Source organism: Serinus canaria, chromosome 26 (genome assembly GCF_022539315.1).
Source record: "Serinus canaria isolate serCan28SL12 chromosome 26, serCan2020, whole genome shotgun sequence".
In the NCBI taxonomy this organism is placed as follows: domain Eukaryota; kingdom Metazoa; phylum Chordata; class Aves; order Passeriformes; family Fringillidae; genus Serinus; species Serinus canaria.
Window position 1 is genome coordinate 3,902,781 of NC_066339.1, and position 20,642 is coordinate 3,923,422.

General features: G+C 41.0%; 1 protein-coding gene across 3 annotated transcripts; it reads right to left on the reverse strand.

Moving 5' to 3' along the window:
• Window positions 1–1,801: 1,801 nt before the first annotated feature.
• MDM4 (MDM4 regulator of p53) lies at window positions 1,802–19,826 on the reverse strand. 3 transcript variants are annotated; one of them, XM_009099721.4, is made up of 11 exons: window positions 19,690–19,826; window positions 16,493–16,598; window positions 15,055–15,129; window positions 13,785–13,918; window positions 12,250–12,299; window positions 8,221–8,282; window positions 7,379–7,475; window positions 6,095–6,255; window positions 4,565–4,699; window positions 3,968–4,048; window positions 1,802–2,928 (listed from the first exon to the last, which is right to left on the reverse strand). In XM_009099721.4, the coding sequence occupies exons 2-11, from the start codon at window positions 16,565–16,567 to the stop codon at window positions 2,386–2,388; spliced, it is 1,413 nt and encodes a 470-aa protein (XP_009097969.1). In that variant the 5' UTR covers window positions 16,568–16,598; window positions 19,690–19,826; the 3' UTR covers window positions 1,802–2,385. The 3 variants fall into 3 exon arrangements, with proteins under 3 accessions (XP_009097969.1, XP_050840932.1, XP_050840933.1); XM_050984975.1 differs by lacking the exon at window positions 19,690–19,826 and adding an exon at window positions 17,612–17,630; XM_050984976.1 differs by lacking the exon at window positions 19,690–19,826 and adding an exon at window positions 17,608–17,625.
• Between the last annotated feature and the right edge of the window lie 816 nt (window positions 19,827–20,642).

The following is a 20,642-nucleotide window of genomic DNA, read 5'->3' on the forward strand; positions in this document are numbered from 1 at the left end:
AGGGGAGGAAGAAGGGAAAAAAAAAAAAAAACCCTGGGAATGTTGAGATGAAGCTGGAGGGGTTCAAGGGGCATCGCTGGGATTTGGGATAGGGGGAAAACTTGGATTTGTGGGTTTGGGAAATCAGGAAAACCATGGGAAGGTGTTCCTGGGAATGTGGATCCTGGAAGGAGGGAGAGCAGCAGGAGCTGGGCGTGGGTGCCCTCTAGTGAGCTCTGCCTTCTCCAGGAGCACCGATCCCAAAAAACAGCTGGGAAAGGGAGAAAAACTCCCTGGGAATTGTCACAGGGAGGGGGTGGGGTGGAAATGGGATTGGGATTGGGCTGGAGAACAAAGGTGCAAATCCAGAGGTTTTACTGAGAGGGATTTTGCAGACATTGGATGGGGAAAAACCTGCCTGGAAAGGAAGAAAAAAAATCCTAAAAAGTGGGAAAAGTCTGCCTGGGAAGGGGGAAAAAAATTCCTAAAAAGTGGGAAAAGTCTGCCTGGGAAGGGGAAAAAAATCTGTCTGAAAAGAGGGGGAAATCTACATGGAAAGAGGAAAAAAATGTATTTGAAAAGGGGAAACCTGACTGAAAAGGGGGGAAAAAATTTGCCTGGAAATGGGAAAAAATTGCTTGGAAATGGGAAAAAAAAAATCGCTTGGAAAGGGGGAAAAAATTGCTTGGAAAGGGGGAAAAATCTGCCTGGAAAGGGGGAAAAATCTGCCTGGAAAGGGGGAAAAATCTGCCTGGAAAGGGGGAAAAATCTGCCTGGAAAGAGTGCTAATGAGGTTTTAAAGGAATTCTTTTATCCCTCAAAACATGTTTAGTTTTTAAACCCCTTTTCAAATCACTCAAAAATGAGGATTGTTTCAGCCTAAAGGACAGGTGAGGGCAGGTGGAACATCCCAAAATATCCCAGAGCTGCTGGAATTGAATCCTGCTGGACAGAGGTGACGCAGAATAGACTTAAATATACAAAAACCAGAAGAAATAGACATTAACGAGCCCAAAAAGAAAAATATAACATTATTATTATTATTATTTTTCCATCTCATTTGTGACTTGAGAGGTGTGGATTAAAAACTTGGATTTATTTCCCATCTGCAAGCAAGGAATTCTTCACCCTGCCAACCTTAAACAATAAAAAAATTAGGAATAAAGTTCTTCTTCTTCTCTCCAAAACAAATCCCCTGCCCTCCCACCATAAATATTTATTTCTGTCTTTTAGCTTCAAAGGAATTGCACAAATCAGGATTTATGGGAAAAAAAAAAAAAAAACCATTGCAAAGGTTTCAATTTTTCCCAAATCTGCTGTTCTTGGTCAGGAGAAAGAATCCCAAGGGATAAAATCTGGCTGAAGATGGGAAATTGGGAATATTTCCAAGCTGAGGTTTTGATCTCGAGGTGATTTCCATGGAAAAGTGGATCCTGCAGAGGATTCTTGGTGGGATTAAATCTTGCTACTCTTTGGTTTCACTGGCTGAGCTCTGGAGTTGGGGTTTGAGTGCAAAAATCTTCATTTTGGGGTTATTTTAGGGGCTATTTTAGGGGCACAAGGTCCTGCTGCCCCATAAAGATCTCGATGACCATCTTGATCCTGCAGACCCAGCTCTGGAATTGGGGCTTTTGTGCAAACAAACCAATTTTGGGGTTATTTTAGTAGTAGGTCATGAAGATCCTGATGGCCATGGTGATCCCCTTTCTGCACACACTGAAACTGGGATTTGAGGGCAGAAATCCAGATTTTGGGGTTATTTTATGAAGATCCTGATGACCATCGTGATCCCCTTCCTGCACATGTTGTAATGAAGGTTTGAGTGCAAAAATTCAGATTTTGGGGTTATTTCATGAAGATCTAGAGGACCATCATGATCTCCTTCCTGCACATGTTGTAATGAAGGTTTGAGTGCAAAAATTCAGATTTTGGGGTTATTTTATGAAGATCTAGATGACCATCACGAGCTCCTTCCTGCACACACTGAAACTGGGATTTGAGTGCAAAAATTCCAGATTTTGGGGTTATTTTAAGAAGATCCTGATGATCATTGTGATCTCCTTCCTGCACATGCTGTAATGAAGGTTTGAGTGCAGAAATTCAGATTTTGGGGTTATTTTATGAAGATCCTGATGACCATCGTGATCTCCTTCCTGCACATGTTGTAATGAAGGTTTGAGTGCAAAAATTCAGATTTTGGGGTTATTTTATGAAGATCCTGATGACCATTGTGATCCCCTTCCTGCACATGCTGTAATGAAGTTTTGAGTGCAAAAATTCCAGATTTTGGGGTTATTTTATGAAGATCCTGATGACCATCATGATCTCCTTCCTGCACATGCTGTAACGAAGGTTTGAGTGCAAAAATTCCAGATTTTGGGGTCACTTGAGGGGCAGCAAGGCTCCCTACCCCATGAAGATCCTGATGACCATCTTGATCTCCTTCCTGCACACGGGACACGGCGATCTCTTCTTCTTCAGCATCCTGGCACACCTGAAGCAAGCCACCAGGTGAGCAGTCCTTCCATGGACAATATTCCCATCCCGAGGCCTGTGCTGGCACAGGAAGCAGGGATTCAGCAGGGTTTTGATGCTCTCCAAAGATTCCATCTCCTCCTCTTTCTTCACCTTGGCAAAATCCCCATTTTTCCCCTCCCGTGCCAAATCCAAGGAGTCGATGGAGCCGCCGGGATCCACCTGGGGTTTGTTTTCTCCAAGGAAAAGGAGTTTGGCTTGGCCAACCGGGGCTGAGATCGTCCTCCTGCAGTCTGGGACGTCCATCCCTTCATCCTGCTCCTGGTTTTCCATGGAGTTGATGTTGGAGAGGGACAGGGAATGGGGCAGTTTGGGGCAGTCCCGGTACCAGTCCTTGCGCAGGGCCCAGCAGCGGAAGCAGTACCTTTTTCCTGGAGAGTTGAATTTCCTGCACTTGGAGCATTGCCAGCAATCCTGAGGGATTTAAGGCAAAAAATTCCAGCAAAAAATTCATTTATTTTTTGGGTATTCCTCATTTTAGCCATGTGGGAAAAGCAGCAAGGAAGCATCATCAAAAAAAATTTATTTATGAGGGATTTATAAGCTGGAAAATCAACATTTTGTGGCTTGGGATTGATTCATCCCAGATCTGTCCCTCCTGAATTCCTCCTCTCCTTCCTCTCTCCCAGCCCTCTGGAAGAATCCAAGATGGGGCAGTTTATTTTTATTTCATTTCAAGAGAATTTTCTATATTTTTCTCAAAATTCAAGGGGAGAGCTCTTGGAATCTGGCAGGAATTTGTTTTCCAGGTTCACCCATCGCTTACCAGCTGCTGAATCTGCACAATTAATGGATTAATTAATGAATTATCTCACTGAAAAGGGCAGGAGGTGCACAAGTGCAGAGCCAGGACTCAGCTGTTCAAAGCCAGGGACATCCCCATTTATTCCAGGCTGGAAAATTCTACTAAAAACCATTAAAATTCTACAAAAACCATTAAAATTCTGCTAAAAACCATTAAAATTCTGACAAAAACCATTAAAATTCTACTAAAAACCATTAAAATTCTGCTAAAAACCATTAAAATTCTGCTAAAAACCATTAAAATTCTACTAAAAACCATTAAAATTCTGACAAAAACCATTAAAATTCTGACAAAAACCATTAAAATTCTGACAAAAACCATTAAAATTCTGACAAAAACCATTAAAATTCTGACAAAAACCCATTAAAATTCTGACTTTTTGAGTGATTATAAAGTGCTACTTTGAGATTTCCAAGTCCCTTCCAAGGACAATCCTTCAGATTTCCATCCAGAGGACAACATGGAATTAAAATCTAATTAAAATCTAATTAAAACCCTTATTAAACAATGCCCTGGTATCAACATAACTTCACCCAGTCACTTTTTTTTTTTGGAAACCCATATGAAAATCAGCTTTTCCCACCCCAAAAGCAGCAGGGATGTTGGGATGAGCCCTCCCAGCCCCAGGTGATGCCAAGGAATTCCCACCTCAGGAGCAGCCTCTGTGTCCGTGTCGTCACTCAGGCACTGGGAATCCTCCAGCTCATCCAAGCACACATCCCCAGGCACCTGCAATTCCAGGGAAGCACGGTCAGAGGGCTGGGAATGTTGGAATATTCCCTATTTATCCTTTGCACACCCCAATTAAAGGATTACAGCATCACCTTGCTCATTAAATCACTTCTAAAAGAGATTTAAAGCATTTTTTGCAGTGGTTTTTTTGCAGAATGTTGGTAACTTTGGCTGGTTTACCATGATCAGATTCTCCTCTTTGAGTCTTTAGCTGGACTCCATTTTTCAAAAGCCTTTTCCAAACTTAGTTCCATGATTTTTGATTTCTAACTCTTGCAGGTATTGGTTAGAAACCCACTTAAGCTGCTGCGAGAAGTTTAATTCATTTTCAATTGATTTTATGCCTTGAAAAATTGAATTTAAACCAAAACCCAAGCAGGAAAAGCATCCAACACATGAGGAATGATGGCAGCCTTTTCCAAACAGGATTTAGCCTCTGGATGGGAACAGACCCAGCCTTTCCAAGGGCAGCATGGGATGAATTAAAACAGAATAAAACTGGGCCAGAGGTACCTTGGTGTCACCTTCTGTGACCTCCTGACAGTCCAGCACTTCCACCTTGAGCCCAGCAGGGCCCTGGTCCAGGGGACACTCGTTGAGGAACCACAGGTCATCAGTGGTGTCTGAAACTATGGCAGTGTCAATGTCCTGAGGGGAAAAAACCAGGAAAAACCATTTAGGAGCAGCTCCACATCCAGCACTGTCCTGTTCCATCTCCACCTCACTGCCCTCAGACACCCCTTTGGAAATTTCTGCCTCACAGACCCCCCTTTTCCCCCTCACAAGTTTCCATTTTTTAACATTTTCCCCTCACAGATTCCCTATTTCTCAATTTTCCCCTCACAGGCTCCCCTTTTCCCAACCTCTCCCCAATTCCCACCTCTCAAGTTCCCTCCTTTCCCCTCACCAACTCAGTTTTTCCCAATTTTCCCCTCACAGGCCTCTCTTTTTTTTTTTTTAATCTTTTCCCAATTTCTCCCTCACAAGCCCCCATTTCCCAATTCCCACCTCACAGGTGTCCATTTTTAACATTTTCCCCTCACAGATTCCCTTTTTTCCATTTTCCACCTCACTAGTTCCCTCTTTTCCCAATTATCCCCTCACCAACTCAGTTTTTCCCCAATTTCCCCCTCACAGGCTTCCATTTTTAAAATTTTCACCTCACAGATTCCATTTTTTCCCAATTTCCACCTCACAGGCTTCCCTTTTTTCCAGTTTTCAACTAAAAACTTCCTCCTTTCCCCACTTTCCCCCTCACAGGCTCCTCTTTTCCCATTTTCCACCTCACAAATTCCCCTTTTCCCAACTTCTACCTCACAAATTCCCCTTTTCCCATTTTCCACCTCACCATTTTCCCTTTATCCAACCTTTTCCCAATTTCCACCTCACCATTTTCCCTTTTTCCAATTTCTACCTCACAATTTCCCCTTTTCCCAATTTTTACCTCACAAATTCCCCTTTTCCCAACCTTTTCCCAATTTCTACCTCACAATTTCCCCTTTTCCCAATTTTCACCTCACAAATTCCCCTTTTCCCAACCCTTTTTTTAATTTCTACCGCACAATTTCCCCTTTTCCCAATTTCTACCTCACAAATTCCCCTTTTCCCAACCTTTTCCCATTTTCCACCTGACCATTTTCCCTTTTCCCAACCTTTTTTCAATTTCTACCTCACAATTTCCCCTTTTCCCAATTTCCACCTCACAATTTCCCCTTTTCCCAACCTTTTCCCAATTTCCACCTCACCATTTTCCCTTTTTCAAACTTCCACCTCTTCCAGCTCGGCCACCACCCTCCAATGTTCACCCCAATAAAACAAAAGAGCAACTCCTGAAATTCAGGCATCTCTGAGGACCTTCAGAAAAGAATTTTGTTGATTAAAAAACCCTAAAATTTATCAACCACCCAATGGGAAAGGCCCAGAGTGGGAAAAAAGCTGAAAATCCTGGAGTGGGAAAGGGAAAGGGAGAAAAAAACCCAAATATTTGATTTCCTTGGAAGGCAAGAGAGGAGAGGAAGAGGATGTGAGCCCCTCTTTACACACCTGGTTAGTCTGGATATCCGTGGATCCGTTACTCCTGGATTTGTAATTGCTTCTGAGATTCCCTAAAAACCACCACGGCAGCCCAGCCACGTCCCACTCCTCAAAAAGCAGGTCCAGCTTGGGCTTTTTGCTTTTGGAGAGGTTTTCTATCAAATCACTGTCTGCAAGAGCCAAGCACAGTCCAAATCATTGGGTAAGAGGCACCAGCAGAGAAAAAAATTGGGTTTAAATTTGATTTTTTTTACTTCTTGCACGAGGCTGAGAGCTCTGGGGTTTGGGGGTCCCATCTGGTAAAAATTCCCTGCACAAGATCCCAGTGCCCTGTGCTGGAACAGGCTGAGTTTAAATTAAAGTTTCACCACAAAAACACAAACATTTCCCCAGCCAGCCCTGAGTGGGTTTTTGGAGTGATTGAAAATGTAAAAAAGGAATGGTTGGAATTGAGTTGGCAGCTCCTGAATTCCCAAGAAATGAAATCCATCCTGCCCATGCTGCAGCCCAGGATTCCAAACTGAGCATTCTGCATTCCAGGATCACCTTGGATCTCCCTCCCTCCAGTGCCTGGAGCTTCCAAGGCTCAGCCAAGGCTGGTTTGTAAATCCAGGGGATTTTCCAAAGGTTTCCAAGGCTGGTTTGTAAATCCAGGGGATTTTCCAAAGGTTTCCAAGGCTGGTTGGTAAATCCAGGGAATTTCCAGCTCTCCCATTTGAGCTGGAAACAAGGAGCTGCTTTTCCAACTGAGGTTCATTGATAAGAGAGAATAAAAAAGTAGAAAAATAGGAAAAATACTCCCAAAACTTGGAAAATCTCCATGTGTGACCCAACCAAAAAAAATTCCATGGGGGAAATGTCAAATCATGACAGATCCACCCAAAAATTCTCATTTTTTTCAGTTCCCTGCTTGGTTTGCAGGGAATGGCTGCAGCCAGCCCAGGCTGGGTTCTGGGAGCTCAGGAGCCTCCCCTGGGAAGGGGGATGGATCCAAAGATAATTCCAGCATTTAAAACACCCTCCAGCAAGGTCTGGAAGATTTTTTCTCATGGCATTCCTCAGTGAGAGATGGGATTTTGGGGTTTAAATGCATTCAGAGCATTTATTTATGACCATAATTAAGAAAATACCTGTGGTGAATTTTGTAATTTCTCAAGCCTTTAGCACAAAGATTTTTAATTATTCTGTTCCAAACTGGGTTTTTTTTTTTGAGTCCCTCCTCAGCATTCTGCTGCTCTGTGTCCCACAGAGGAGGTTTGTAAATGCTGTGTAATGCACAAATTTGTCCCTCACCTTCACAAGTGTCACCTTGGGGCTCTGAGGTAGCAGGAGCTGAGGTTTTGCTGTCACTCTCCAAGATCCCAGAGTCAGATCCATCCTCCTGGCTGAGCTGCAGGGAGGAAAATCAGGAATGAGCCCAGCAGAGCTTGCAGGGACAAGGGGATGCAGCACTTCCATCCCCAGGCACCAGCTGCAGGATGAGACCAAGCAGGTAGGAAAAGGAAATAATTCAGAATAAAAACTACAAACTATTTCTCTTTCAAGCCCCTGGAATCAGCAGGAACAACCAAGGAAAAATCTTCAGCTTGGCCAAAAAAAATCCTAAAGTTGGTGTTTTTCATGGAGTAAAAGTTGATTTTGTGACTCTGTGACAGCTCCCAGCCTTCACCCCAAACCACACCTGGAAAAAACTTTGGAGGTGCCAAGATTTTTCCTGGGTTTTCACTTCTGCCTGAAAAGCTGCTGGAACCAAACCCTACCAAGGCACAGTGAATTATTTCTTTGGCAATTCCTAGTGGGAGAAAAAGTGGAATAAAAGAGAGAGGGGAGGGAAAAAAGCAGGAAAAGAGGGGCTGGAGAAGCTGAGGGCTGGAAGTGCTGCAGCCCAGAACAACACGCTCAGAGACTGGCACTCTGTCACAGGAGGAGAACAGAGAAGGGTGGCTCTGTCCCTGCTCTGTGGATTCCAGAACTTTTTCAATTTTGGGGATTTTTTATTTTATTTTTTTTTCTCAGGAAATAGGTGAGGAGCAGCACCACAACAAGAATAAAAAGTTCTGGCAGTCCACCATGCAGAGGTACAGAGAAGGGGCGGCTCTGTACAAGAAAAGAACCCACTGGGCAGTGGGGTTTACCTGCAGCTGGTCTGGGCTGGGCTTAGCGACGCTCTGCTCCTTTGGGAGAGTCTGTGCAGCATCTGCAGATGGCAGGCAAAACACAAGGAAAAGCCTTCCCTGGAAATTCCCACTCTCACAGCACACAGGGCATGGGGCAAGCGAGCAAACAGCCAGGCCTGGCAGAGCTGGGCAGGTCCTGCAGGTGAATCTGGGCTGCTCAGGGGGGGAGAGATGGAATTGGGGAGAGGCAGCTGGGGGAAAACTCACAATATTCTTCCCTAAGGGAAAAATGATTCTTGCTGTGGCCAAATTCAGAGTTCTTCCAAGGGGAAAAAATATTCTTCTTGCACTGGCCAAATTCAGAATATTCTCAAAAGGAAAAATGATTCTTCTTGCTATGGTCAAATTCAGGATTCTTTCCAAGGGGAAAAAATATTCTTCTTGCTATGGCCAAATTCAGAATATTCTTCCTTAAGGGAAAAAGTATTCTTCTTGCTCTGGCCAAATTCAGAATTCTTCCCTAAGGGAAAAATGATTCTTCTTGCTATGGCCAAATTCAGAATATTCTTCTTAAAGGGAAAAATTATTTTTCTTGCTATGGCCAAATTCAGAATATTCTTCCCTAAGGGAAAAATGATTCTTCTTGCTATGGTCAAATTGAGAATTCTCCTCAAAAGGAAAAAGTATTCTTCTTATTATGGCCAAATTCAGAATTCTTCCCAAAGGGAAAAATTATTCTTCTTGCTATGGCCAAATTCCCAATATTCTTCCCAAAAGGAAAAATGATTCTTCTTATTATGGCCAAATTCAGAATATTCTTCCCTAAGGGAAAAAGTATTTTTTGCTACAGCCAGTTCAAATTCAGAATATTCTTCTCAAAGGGAAAAATGATTCTTCTTGCTGTGGCCAAATTCAGAATTCCCCTCAAAGGGAAAAGTTATTATTTCTGCTATAGCCAAATTCAGAATATTCTTCCCAAAGGGAAAAATTAATATTTTTGTTATAGACAAACTCAGAATATTGTTCCCAAAGGGAAATATTCTTCCTTTTGCTATAGCCATCCCAAATTCAGGATATTGCTCCCAAAGGGAAAAAAGATTCTTTTTGCTGTAGAAAAATTCAGAATATTCTTCCCTAAGGGAAAAGTTCTTCTTATTCCTACAGCCATCCCAAATTCACAATATTTTTCCTAAAGGGAAATATTCTTCCTTTTGCTGCAGCCATCTCAAATTCAGAATATCCATCCCAAAGGGAAAAACTATTATTTTTGCTACAGCCAAATTCAGATTATTCTTCCCAAAGGGAAAAGTTTTTCTTTTGGATTTGGAATTGCTCCTGAGGTTGTCTAAAATCCACCAGGGCTTTGTGTGGTTTTCCCTGGAGTTTCCAAGGCTCTTTTGCACATCCAGGGAATTTCCCCAATCCCATTTCAGCTTCAAGGAGCTGCTTTTCCACCTGAGCTTCTTCAAAATCAGAGAATAAAAAGTGGAAAATCAGAAAAATTAATTCTGAAATTTCCACCAGCGTCCCAGCAAGAAATCCCAAGGGGGAAATGTCAAAATACGACAGATCCACCCCAAAAAAAAATCTCATTTTTGTTCAGCTGCCTGCTTGGTTTGCAGGGAATGGCTGCAAAGCCACTCCTCAAATTCCAGGATTGCACAGGCAATCCCAGCTGGAAGGTGAACAGGGAATTTTGGGGAATTTCTGAGGGTTTCTTGCTCTTTTTGAAGGGTTTGGGCACGAGGATAAAGAGCAAAGAAGGGAAAATTCCATGCACAGGTTTGGACACGGCTGCTCCCAGGAGTTAATTAAAAGGCTGAGCTAAATGAACAAGAATCCAATTAAGAGGAACCTGGCTTGGAGCAGAGAGAACAAAAGATGCCAGGCTGGTCCTGCCTGCTCCCCCTTCCATGGAACAGGAAAATTCCCTTTGGATGAGGCTGAATCCCACCAGGAATCACAGCTGAAAATGGCAGAAAATTCCACCTAAAAATGGCCTTGAAATGGAGCAAAATTCACCAATTCCTGCTTTTTTTTCATCCTTTCATCCCCTTCCAGCTGCTGGGGTTTAATTCCTGATGGAAAACAGGGAGAAACCCTTCCAAAATTTGATTTTCAGGGGTTGGAAGGTTTCCTTCTGGAGCTGGAAAATTCCATCCAATCCAGCCTGAAGTGAGGATTCCTAAATGCAGCCTGAAAATTCAGGGAATGGGGGAAAGTGGCCAAGGAAAGGGGGGAAATTAGAAAAGGGGGGAAATAGAAAAGAAAAGAATTAGAAAATGAATTATTCTTTATTTAAAGGGTGGGAAATTAGAAAAGAATCGTGGGAAAATCAGAAAAAGGGGGGGAAAAAAGCAGGAAAAGGGGGGGAAAAAAGCAGGAAAAGGGGGGAAAAAAGCAGGAAAAGGGGGGGAAATAAGGAAAACAGAGAGAAAAGGAAGGAAAATGGGAGGGAAATTAAGGAAAAGAGGTGGGAAAAGAAGGAAAAAGGGTGGGAAAGGAAGGGAAAGAGAGAGAAAATGAAGGAAGAAGGGAGGGAAATGAAGGAAAAGAGGTGGGAAAAAGGGTGGGAAAAGAAGGAAAAAGGGCCAGGAAAAGAAGGAAAACAGAAGGAAAATGAAGGAAAAGAGGTGGGAAAAGAAGGAAAAAGGGCCAGGAAAGGAAGGAAAAAGGGCCAGGAAAGGAAGGAAAACAGAGAGAAAATGAAGGAAAATGGGAGGGAAATGAAGGAAAAGAGGTGGGAAATTAAGGGAAAAGGGAGGGAAAAGGAAGGAAAAGAGAGAGAAAAGGAAGGAAAAGAGGTGGGGAAGGAAAGGAAGGAGCCTGAGGCTCCCTCGCAGGGCAGTCAGGTCTGGTCTGCCAAGCCTGGCTGGGTCCCACTCACCCAGAGCCAGGTCTAACCCAGCCCTAGGCACAGCTTGTCCTGAGCCAGGCTTAGAGCCAGGCCAGGGCTGGCCCAGGAGCAGCAAAGCTCAGCCCTGCACTCACACAGCTCTGCCTGGGAGCAGCACTCACACAGCCCTGCAGCTCTAAAGTCCAAGAGAATTTAAAGATTCTTCTAGAAAATCAATCCAATAAAAATAATAATAATAAAAAATAATTTAAAAAAAAATCTTCTGGAAAAAAATCCAAGGCAGGAACGGCCAAGGTTTTAATTTGATTTGAATTTCTCCACATGTGCCTGAGCCCTCCTAAAGGTTTAAATTAAAAAAATGGGAAATGTGGCACAAAATTCCACAAATGGGGATTAAATCCATTTTATCTGTTAAAAATGGGAAATAAGGCAGAAAATTCCCCAGCTATGGATTAAATCCATATTTTAAAAATGGGAAATAAGGCACAAAATTCCACAAATGTGGATTAAATCTCTTTTATCTGTTAAAAATGGGAAATGTGGCACAGAATTGCCCAGCTCTGGCAGTGGAGTTGATTTTTTTCCCAGTCCTACAGCAAGAACTGGTTTTCAAGGAAGTCACCCCAGCTCAGATCAATGAATTGGAGAATAAATCCCCAGCTCAGATCAATGAATTGGAGAATAAATCCCCAGCTCAGATCAATGAATTGGAGAATAAATCCCCAGTTCAGATCAATGAATTGGAGAATAAATCCCCAGTTCAGATCAATGAATTGGAGAATAAATCCCCAGTTCAGATCAATGAATTGGAGAATAAATTCCCTTTTAGATGGAGTTGGATTGAATTCCTCTCAGAATTTTTGGTGCTCTCAGTGATGATCAAAATACAAAATGAGGTGAGAGCAGGAAAAAAGAAAAACCAAAAAATTGATTCCAGTCAAGGAAAGGATTTCAGGCTCAGCTTTGGCTCAAATTTGGGGTTTTTTGGTACCACTCAAACAACTCCTGGCACACAGAAAAGACACAAACTCCGAGAGATTCACTTGGCAAAGGTTTTGAGAGAAGTTTATTCCTCCTGCAGCGCCAGGATTTGGGATTTTCCTGGATTTTTGGATATTTTTGGATTTTTTTGGATATTTTTTTTGGTACTTACCAGGTCAGAGAACATTTCTGGAATGGGACCAACCTACCTGGGAGGGCAGCAGGGCTCAGGTTCCTCTTCAGCATCTCGTACACGGGGCTGGGGAGGTCCAAAAATCCCCTTTAGAGCCCAAAAAACCCCAAAATCTTTCCTTTTTTTATCGATTTAATTCTCAAAATTCTCAGGGAATTGATTTTCCTACAGACCCCAGAAAAAAACAGAAGATTTCCTTCTAGGGAGACCTCAAAAACCAGTGGGGTTTTACTAGAGAAACCCTAAAAAAGTGATTTTTTTTTTCCCTAGAATGATCCCAAAAACCACTGGGAATTTTTCACCAGAGACCCCAAAAAACAGAGAATTTTTTTTCCTAGAGAGTTCCCAAAATTCCACAAGGAATTGTTCTCTAGAGACCCCAAAAACAGTGAATTTTTTCCTAGAAAACCCCTAAAACCCACAGGGATTTTTTCCCCCCTAGAGACCCCCAAAAAAAGTGAATTTTTTTCCCTAGAAAGATCAAAAACCACAGGGATTTTTTTCCTAGAAAACCCCAAAAAAACCAATTTTCATTTTTTTAACTGCTCTTTACAACACTCACCTCAAACCTCAGCAGATTTTTCCTGAAATTCACCCCCCAAAACCAAAATCCAGACCTGTCCTTTCCTCCCACCAGAAAAAAATTGGGACTTTTTTCAGCTTTTCCAGGTAAAAAAAGGATTTTTTTTCCAGCTTTTCTGGATAAAAATAGGAAAATTTTTTTCAGCTTTTCCAGATAAAAATAGGAAAATTTTTTTCAGCTTTTCCAGATAAAAATGGGAAATTTTTTTCAGCTTTTCCCGACAAAAAAAAAGGCAATTTTTTCTTCAGATTTCCTGGATAAGAATGGGAATTTTTTTCACTTCTACAGCTAAAAATGTGAATTTTTTCAGCTTTTCCAGATAAAATTGGGAAATTTTTTTTTTCAGCTTTTCCAGATAAAAAGGGGAATTATTTTCAGATTTTCTGGATAAAAATGGGATTTTTTTCCAGATTAAAATAGGAATTATTTTCAGATTTTTCTAGATAAAAATGGAGTTTTCCCCCCCAGTTTTTCCAGATTAAAAATGGCATTTTTCCCCAGATTTTATGGATAAGAATGGGATTTTTTCTTCACTTTTCCATCTAAAAATATGAATTTTTCCAGCTTTTCCAGATAAAAATGGGAATTTTTTTCCAGCTTTCCCAGATAAAAATGGCACATTATTTCCAAATTTTCTGGATTAAAATGAAACTTTTATTTTCAGCTTTTCCAGGTAAAAATGGCAAATTTTTTTCAGCTTTTCCACATAAACTGGAAACCATTTTTTCCAGATTTTCTGGATAAAACCAGGAACTTTTTTAGCTTTTCCAGATAAAAAAAGCTATTTTTCATATTTACCAACTAAAAATGTGCAGCTTTTCAATATAAAAACAGGAAAAATTTCAGTTTTTCCAGCTAAAAATGTGAATTTTTTCAGCTAAAAATAGGGGTTTTTTTTTAGATTTTCCTGTTAAAAATTGTTATTTTTTTCTCTTTTTGGATAAAAGTGGGATTTTTTTTCCCCCTACCTGGGGTCTTTGACAGAGAAGCTCTGCAGTCCCAGCAGCTCTCCCAGCTGATCTCCCCCACAGTGCACCAGGTGCTGCTGCCTCTTGTCGTAGAGCTGCCTGGCCATGATGTACTGGCCCAGGAAATGCATCACCTGTGGGGAGAGGACATTCCTGGGAACACATTCCTGGGGACTTTGGGGGGCTGGGAGGGGAATTCCAGGGGGTTTGGGGGTGGGGGATTGTGTTGGAGTAAAGGATGGAAATGTCCTGGTGCCAAAGGATATTTGGGGTTAAATCCCAATTTGCAATCCAGTTTTGGAGTGCAGCTCAAAGTGCATTATCCCAGTCCAAATGGGGTTATTCCCAGTTTAAATGGCATTATCCCAGTTCAAATGGCATTATCCCAGTCCAAATGGGGTTATTCCCAGTTCAAACTGCATTATCCCAGTTCCAATGGGGTTATTCCCAGTTCAAATGGCATTATCCCAGTTCAAATGGGGTTATTCCCAGTTCAAACTGCGTTATTCCCAGTTCAATATGGGGTTATCCCAATTAAAACTGCATGATCCCAGTTAAAGTGGGGTTATCCCAGTTTAAAAGTTCAAAATGGGATTATCCCAGTGACCCCAAAGGGTCTCCACAAAGTCCCCAAAAAGTGACCAAGTGTCCTCAAAGTGCCCCCAAAAACTGACCCTGAAGTGTCCCTAAAGTACCCTCAAAATGACCTTGAAGTGCCCCAAAAAGTGACCCCAAAGTGCCCCTAGAAAAAGTCCTCAAAGTGATCCTGAAGTGCTCCAAAAAGTGACCCTCAAGTGTCCCCAAAGTAACCCCAAAAACTGACTGTGAAGTGTCCCTAAAGTGTCCTCAAAATGACCCTGAAGTGCCTCAAAAAGTGACTCCAAAGTGCCCCTAAAAAATGACCCCAAAGTGTCCTCAAAGTGATCCTGAAGTGCCCCAAAAAGTGACCCCAAAGTGCCCCTAAAAAGTGACCCCAAAGTGTCCTCAAAGTGATCCTGAAGTGCCCCAAAAAGTGACCTCAAAGTGACCCTTAAATACCCCCAGAAAAAGCCCTCAAAGTGATCCTGAAGTGCCCCAAAAAGTCACCTTGAAGTGTCTCCAAATTGACCCTGAAGCGCCCCAAAAATCTGACCCCGAAGTGATCCCCAAGTGTCCCCAAGCAGTGTCCCCAAGCAGTGTCCCCAAGCAGTGTCCCCACAGGTAACTGAGCCATTTTCCCATGGCCTGAGGGAGCGATCCCAGCCCAGGAGAGCCCCGGGGGTGTCCCCACCTCTTTGAGCGTGAAGGATTCGCCCTGGGCCCCGGCAGCCTGCAGGATCCTCAGCAGGGGCAGCTTGGGAACCACCTGCAAAACACAGCAGGGATCTCTTGGAGTTCTGGGATCACACCTGGAACCGCCCCAAAAACACCCACAGCAAAAAATACCCCACCAAAAAAAAAAAAAGAAATTCACACAAAAAAATACCTACAGCAAAATATACCCCACAAAAAACCAAAAAAAAAAACAAAAAACCAAAAAAAAACCCCACTATATATCAATATTTTCCCACTATTTATCAATATTTTCCCATTTCCCCACTAATTTAACAATATTTCCCCACTAATTTATCAATATTTCCCCACTAATTTACCAATACTAACAATATTTCCCCATTATTTATCAATATTTCCCCACCATTTACCAATACTATCAATATTCCCCACTATTCATCAATATTTCTCCACTAATTTATCGAAATTTCCCCACTATTTATCAATAATATCAATATTTCCCAAGTACTTATCAATATTTATTTCCCCATTACTTATCAATATTTCCCCCCTATTTATCAATACCAACAATATTTCCCCATTACTTATCAATATTTCCTCCACTAATTTATCAATATTTTCTCATTATATATCAATATTACCAATATTTCTCCACTATTTATCAATACTATCAATATTTCCCCACTATTTATGAATATTTCTCCACTAAATTATCAATACTCCCCACCATTTATCAATACTAACAATATTTCCCCACTATTTATCAATATTTTCTCACTATCTATCAATATTATCAATATTTCCCCATTATTTCTCAATATTATCAATATTTCCCCACTATTTATCAATATTTCCCCACTAATTTATCAATACTAACAATATTTCCCCACTATTTATCAATATTTTCTCACTATATATCAATATTATCAATATTTCCCCACTATTTATCAATATTTCCCCACTAATTTATCAATATTTCCCCACTAATTTATCAATATTTCCCCACTAATTTATCAATACTAACAATATTTCCCCACTATTTATCAATATTTTCTCACGATATATCAATATTATCAATATTTCCCCACTATTTCTCAATATTATCAATATGTCCCCACAATTTATGAATATTTCCCCATTATTTCTCAATATTATCAATATTTCCCCACTATTTCTCAATTTACCAATATTTCCCCACTATTTCTCAATATTTCCCCACTACATTTATCAATATTTCCCCACTATATATCAATATTACCAATATTTCCCCAATATTTATCAATATTCCCCCACCATTTATCAATATTATCAATATTTCCCCACTATTTATTCTTTTTTTGTTTTTAATTTTATTCAAACCGCAGCTCTGAGGAGGAAATGACCCCGATCAGTGCCGGGAGGGAGGGGTAATGAGCTGCTAATTAATGGTTACTGACCTGATTGCCTTGGCCCAGGGTGATCCTGCAGGAATTCCCGGCTCCTGGAGCTGGGCTGGAATTTGGGAAGCTCATCCTGGCAGTGAGGAGCTGCTCAAGCACCGACCTGCAAATGGATTTGGGGTTAAAATCGACCCCAAAATCTGATTTTTAATCCTGGCCCGGGCCCCTCCCACTCTGTGCTGCTCCAGGGAAAAAGAAAAAAAAGAGAAAAAAAGAAAAATATTTGGGAAGGGTTTGATTCAAGCACATCAAATATTCAAATTTCTAAATTATAATTGAAATTATAACAGCTTCAATCTCTTCCCAGTTAATATTTCTTTAATTTTTAAAGGATTTCTGAGGGGAAAAAACCAAAATATTGACCAGAAACAATTTTAAAATGAGCTGGACAGGGTTGAGTCAAATTTAATAAATATTTAAGTTTGTGAGGGGCATTAACAGTGATCTGGAATAATTCAAATTATAACAGCTTCAATCCCTTCCCCAGTTCATATTTGTCTAAATTTTAACCAGTTTCTGAGGAAAAAAATGAAAATGTTGACCACAAACCCCTTTAAAATGAGCTGGACAGGGTTGAGTCAAATTTAATAAATATTTAAATTTGTAAGGAGCATTAAAAGTGACCTGGAATAATTCGGATTATAACAGCTTCAATCCCTTCCCCAGTTAATATTTCCCTAATTTTTAAAGGATTTCTGAGGGGAAAAAACCAAAATATTGACCACAAACCCCTTTAAAATGAGCTGGACAGGGTTGAGTCAAACTTATGAAATATTTAAGTTTATTTAGAGCATCGACACCGACTTGGAATAATTCAAATTATAACAGCTTTAAACCCTTCCCAGTTCACATTTCCCTAAATTTTAACCGATTTCTGAGGGGAAAAAAATGAAAATATTGACCCCAAGCACCCTGAAAATGAGCTGGACAGGGTTAATTCCAACTTAATATTTAAATTTGTGAGGAGCATCGAAAGTGGCTTGGAATAATTCAAATTATAACAGCTTCACTTCCCTCCCACAGTTCACATTTCCCTAAATTTTAACTGATTTCTGAGGGAAAAAAAAATGAAAATATTGAGCACAAACCCCTTTAAAATGAGCTGGACTTACCGACCTTGCCTTTTTCTGCCTGGCAGGAAAATCCTGGGATTATTTTCCCGGGATTTTGCTCCCGAGGATGCTCCGGGAGTTTCTCTAAAATTCGCTTTTTTTCAAACCTCGCCCGAGGGAGGGACCGAGAGTTGCCGATAACGGCTGGGCTGGGCTGGGCTGAAAATCAGCTCGGAAAAAGGAAAAAATCCCATTTTTTCTCCCTCCCCTTTTCTTGGAAAAAAAATCAGCGCTGAGGGAGGTGAATTTTAACCTTTTCAGCGCTGATTTTATCACTGAAAACCTCCGGGTTTTGAAGAAAAATGGGGTTTTTTTTAGGTGGTTTGCTTCTCGTTAATATTCGTATTTAACCGGAAATTAATTTTGGCGTTAATTAAGGTTTTGTTCACGAGTTTTAAAATGTTTTCAGGAGAAAAGAGAATTAAATTTAGGGGTATGGCCCCATTGAAAAGCTCCCACGTGGTGGAAATTCCTATAAAATTCAAATAGAATTTCGTGCTCCCAGCTCAGAAATTTGGGATAATTTCAATCCCTAATTTGGGATAATTTCAATCCCTAATCTGGGATAATTTCACCTCCCAACCCCCATCCAGAAATGGATTTTTTAGGTGCTGAAAAGTCTGGAGAGGAACTCGTGAATCACCCCCGAGTCATGAGCTGAGCAAATTTTCCACTCCAAAATTTTCACCCCAGCCAGGGGAAGGATTCATTTGCCTCTTTGATGACTAAAAAAAAAAAAAAAAATGCCTTTTTTATGACTAAAAATTCCTTTTTTGAGTCACCAAAAACCCCCCAAGACACCGCAGCTTTTTTCGAACTAAAAATCTCAAGTGGCTGAAAAGTCAAATTAAAATTGATTCAAGCTTAGATGGGTTTTTTTAAGGTCTAAAGTGAAGGGAAAAAAAACTCGTTTTAAAATTCAGTTTAAAACTAGAAACACAGCAGGGGTTGGGGCTCAGGTGACAGCGATTTTTCCGACTTCAAATAAAGTAAAATATTGAAAATAAAGTTGGGATTTTAGGTTAAAAAAGCCCTGAAGGGGAGGATTCAAACAGGCACTGATGCAATCATGAAGTCACTGATAAATTAATTAAGTTTGTTCTCATCAGCCCCTGAGGGGGTTTCATACCTTAAATTTAGCCTTTTAGTTAAAAAAAAATACTTTAAAAATTCGGATTTGTACCTGAGTTTTGTGGCCGGCACGATGCATTTGGAATTTTGGGCAAATTTTGGGGAATTTTACCCCAAAAATGCCACCAAAACCTTGGGTAAATAAAAGATAAATGGAAAAAAACGTTGTGCCACCGCTGCTTTGGTTGTGAAATGTTGCGAAAGAGGGAGGAAAACCAAAAGTGATCAATTAAAATGACAAAAAAAAGCGAATTTCCCTGCAAATGTCCCTCAATCCCCGCAGGAATTTGGGATAAGGAAACACTTCCACCAGTCTGAATGTTCCTGATTTGTGGCTATTTTTATTTTAAGAGGAAAAAAAATGGCTTTTCTTGAGGTTTTTCCACAATAGTTGAGGCAGTTTAAGCCAATAAAACAAAAAAATTGTGGGATCAATCAATCCCTCAGCTCTTATTTATGGAGTGAAATCCTGCAAAAATTGAATTTCAGAGCGGTTTGGGATGGAAAAAAACTAAAAATTAATCCCATTCCATGGGCAGCGACATCTTCCACAATCCCAGGGTTTTCCAATCTGCTTGCAAGGATGGGGCAGCCACGGATTCTCTGGGAATTCCGTCCCAGGGAGGGATTTATTCCCAAAATCCCGATTTATTCCCACAATCCCGGTGTCAGCCTGCAGCCATTCCCCCTTCTCCTGTCACTCCAGGCCTTTGAGAACATTCCCCATCCATCTTTCTCGATCGGCTCACAATTAAATCACCCCCAATCTTCCTTCCTCCAGGCGGGACAATCCGAATTATCTCAGAATTTCCCGGGAAGAGATAAAAATTCAGGGACGCTCCCGCCGCCCCAGGCCCCTCCCGCCGGCACCGCCTCCTGCCCCCCCCTCAGCCTCCTCAGCGCCCCCTCAGCCCCCGGGGACTCCCGCGTTCCCCTCGGCGCCCTGCTCACCCTACAGCCGCTCCATGGGCTCCAGGCAGGGGGTTGGGGAGGGGAAGGAGCCCCTACACCCCCGGAGGGCTCCGCGCCTCCATTTTAGCGGGGTCCGGGCCGCCGCTTCCCCTCACGGCCAACATGGCGGCGGGGCCATAGAGCGGAAGGGGATGCGCGGCTGGAAGGGACGTGGTGAGGGCGTGGGCGTTTGGCGCCCCCTAGCGGCGTGGAGGACCAGGGCGGTGCGTCCTCTCAGCCCGGGTGGAAAACAAAATTAGAATTAAAATTAAAATTAGAATTAAAATTAAAATTAAAATTAAAATTAAAATTAAAATTAAAATTAAAATTAAAATTAAAATTAAAATATATAGACGATATTGATAGAGATATAGATATAGATACAGATATAGATATATAGATATATAGATATAGCATTTATCTGAACTTATATATTTTATTTATTTGTAAACCTAAGCAAATATTTGTAAAAATAAATAAATAAATAAAATTAAAGTTAAAATTAAAATTCAAGTTAAATAAAGCTTTGATTTAAAAACGCTTCAAAACAATAATAATAAATGCAAAAAATAATATAATGATACTAATATATAGTTTAATAGTATAATAATACTAAACGATAAATGCACAGGAAATGTTTTGTATTATATAATATCTTATGCAATAGAACAAAATTTAAGAAATTAAAAAGTCAATAATAAGTAGTGATAAATATTCATGAAAATAATAAGAAATGCCTGGAAAAAGAAATCATTATCTCAAGTCAGGGTGTCCTTTGATGCGAGATGTTTGTATATTTTCAGATCTAATCAGCAAGAAAGGAGAGCTCAGCCGGGCAGGAACATCCCTGGCTCAAGGACACCCTGGAATTATCGAGCCTTGAGGATGGAATAAATCAAAATGTCACTGTGGGTCTATGCAGGCATCGCTGACCTGGCGAAATATCCAAGGTC

Bases quoted from the DNA above. Each gene is read 5' to 3' on its own strand.
- MDM4 (XM_009099721.4), bottom strand. From the start codon at position 16,567: ATGAGCTTCCCAAATTCCAGCCCAGCTCCAGGAGCCGGGAATTCCTGC. The intron at 15,130-16,492 runs GTCAGTAACCAT...TGTGTTTTGCAG, and splicing joins CCCTGGGCCAAGGCAATCAG to GTGGTTCCCAAGCTGCCCCT. The intron at 6,256-7,378 runs GTGAGGGACAAA...TGGCTCTTGCAG, and splicing joins CCAAGGTGACACTTGTGAAG to ACAGTGATTTGATAGAAAAC.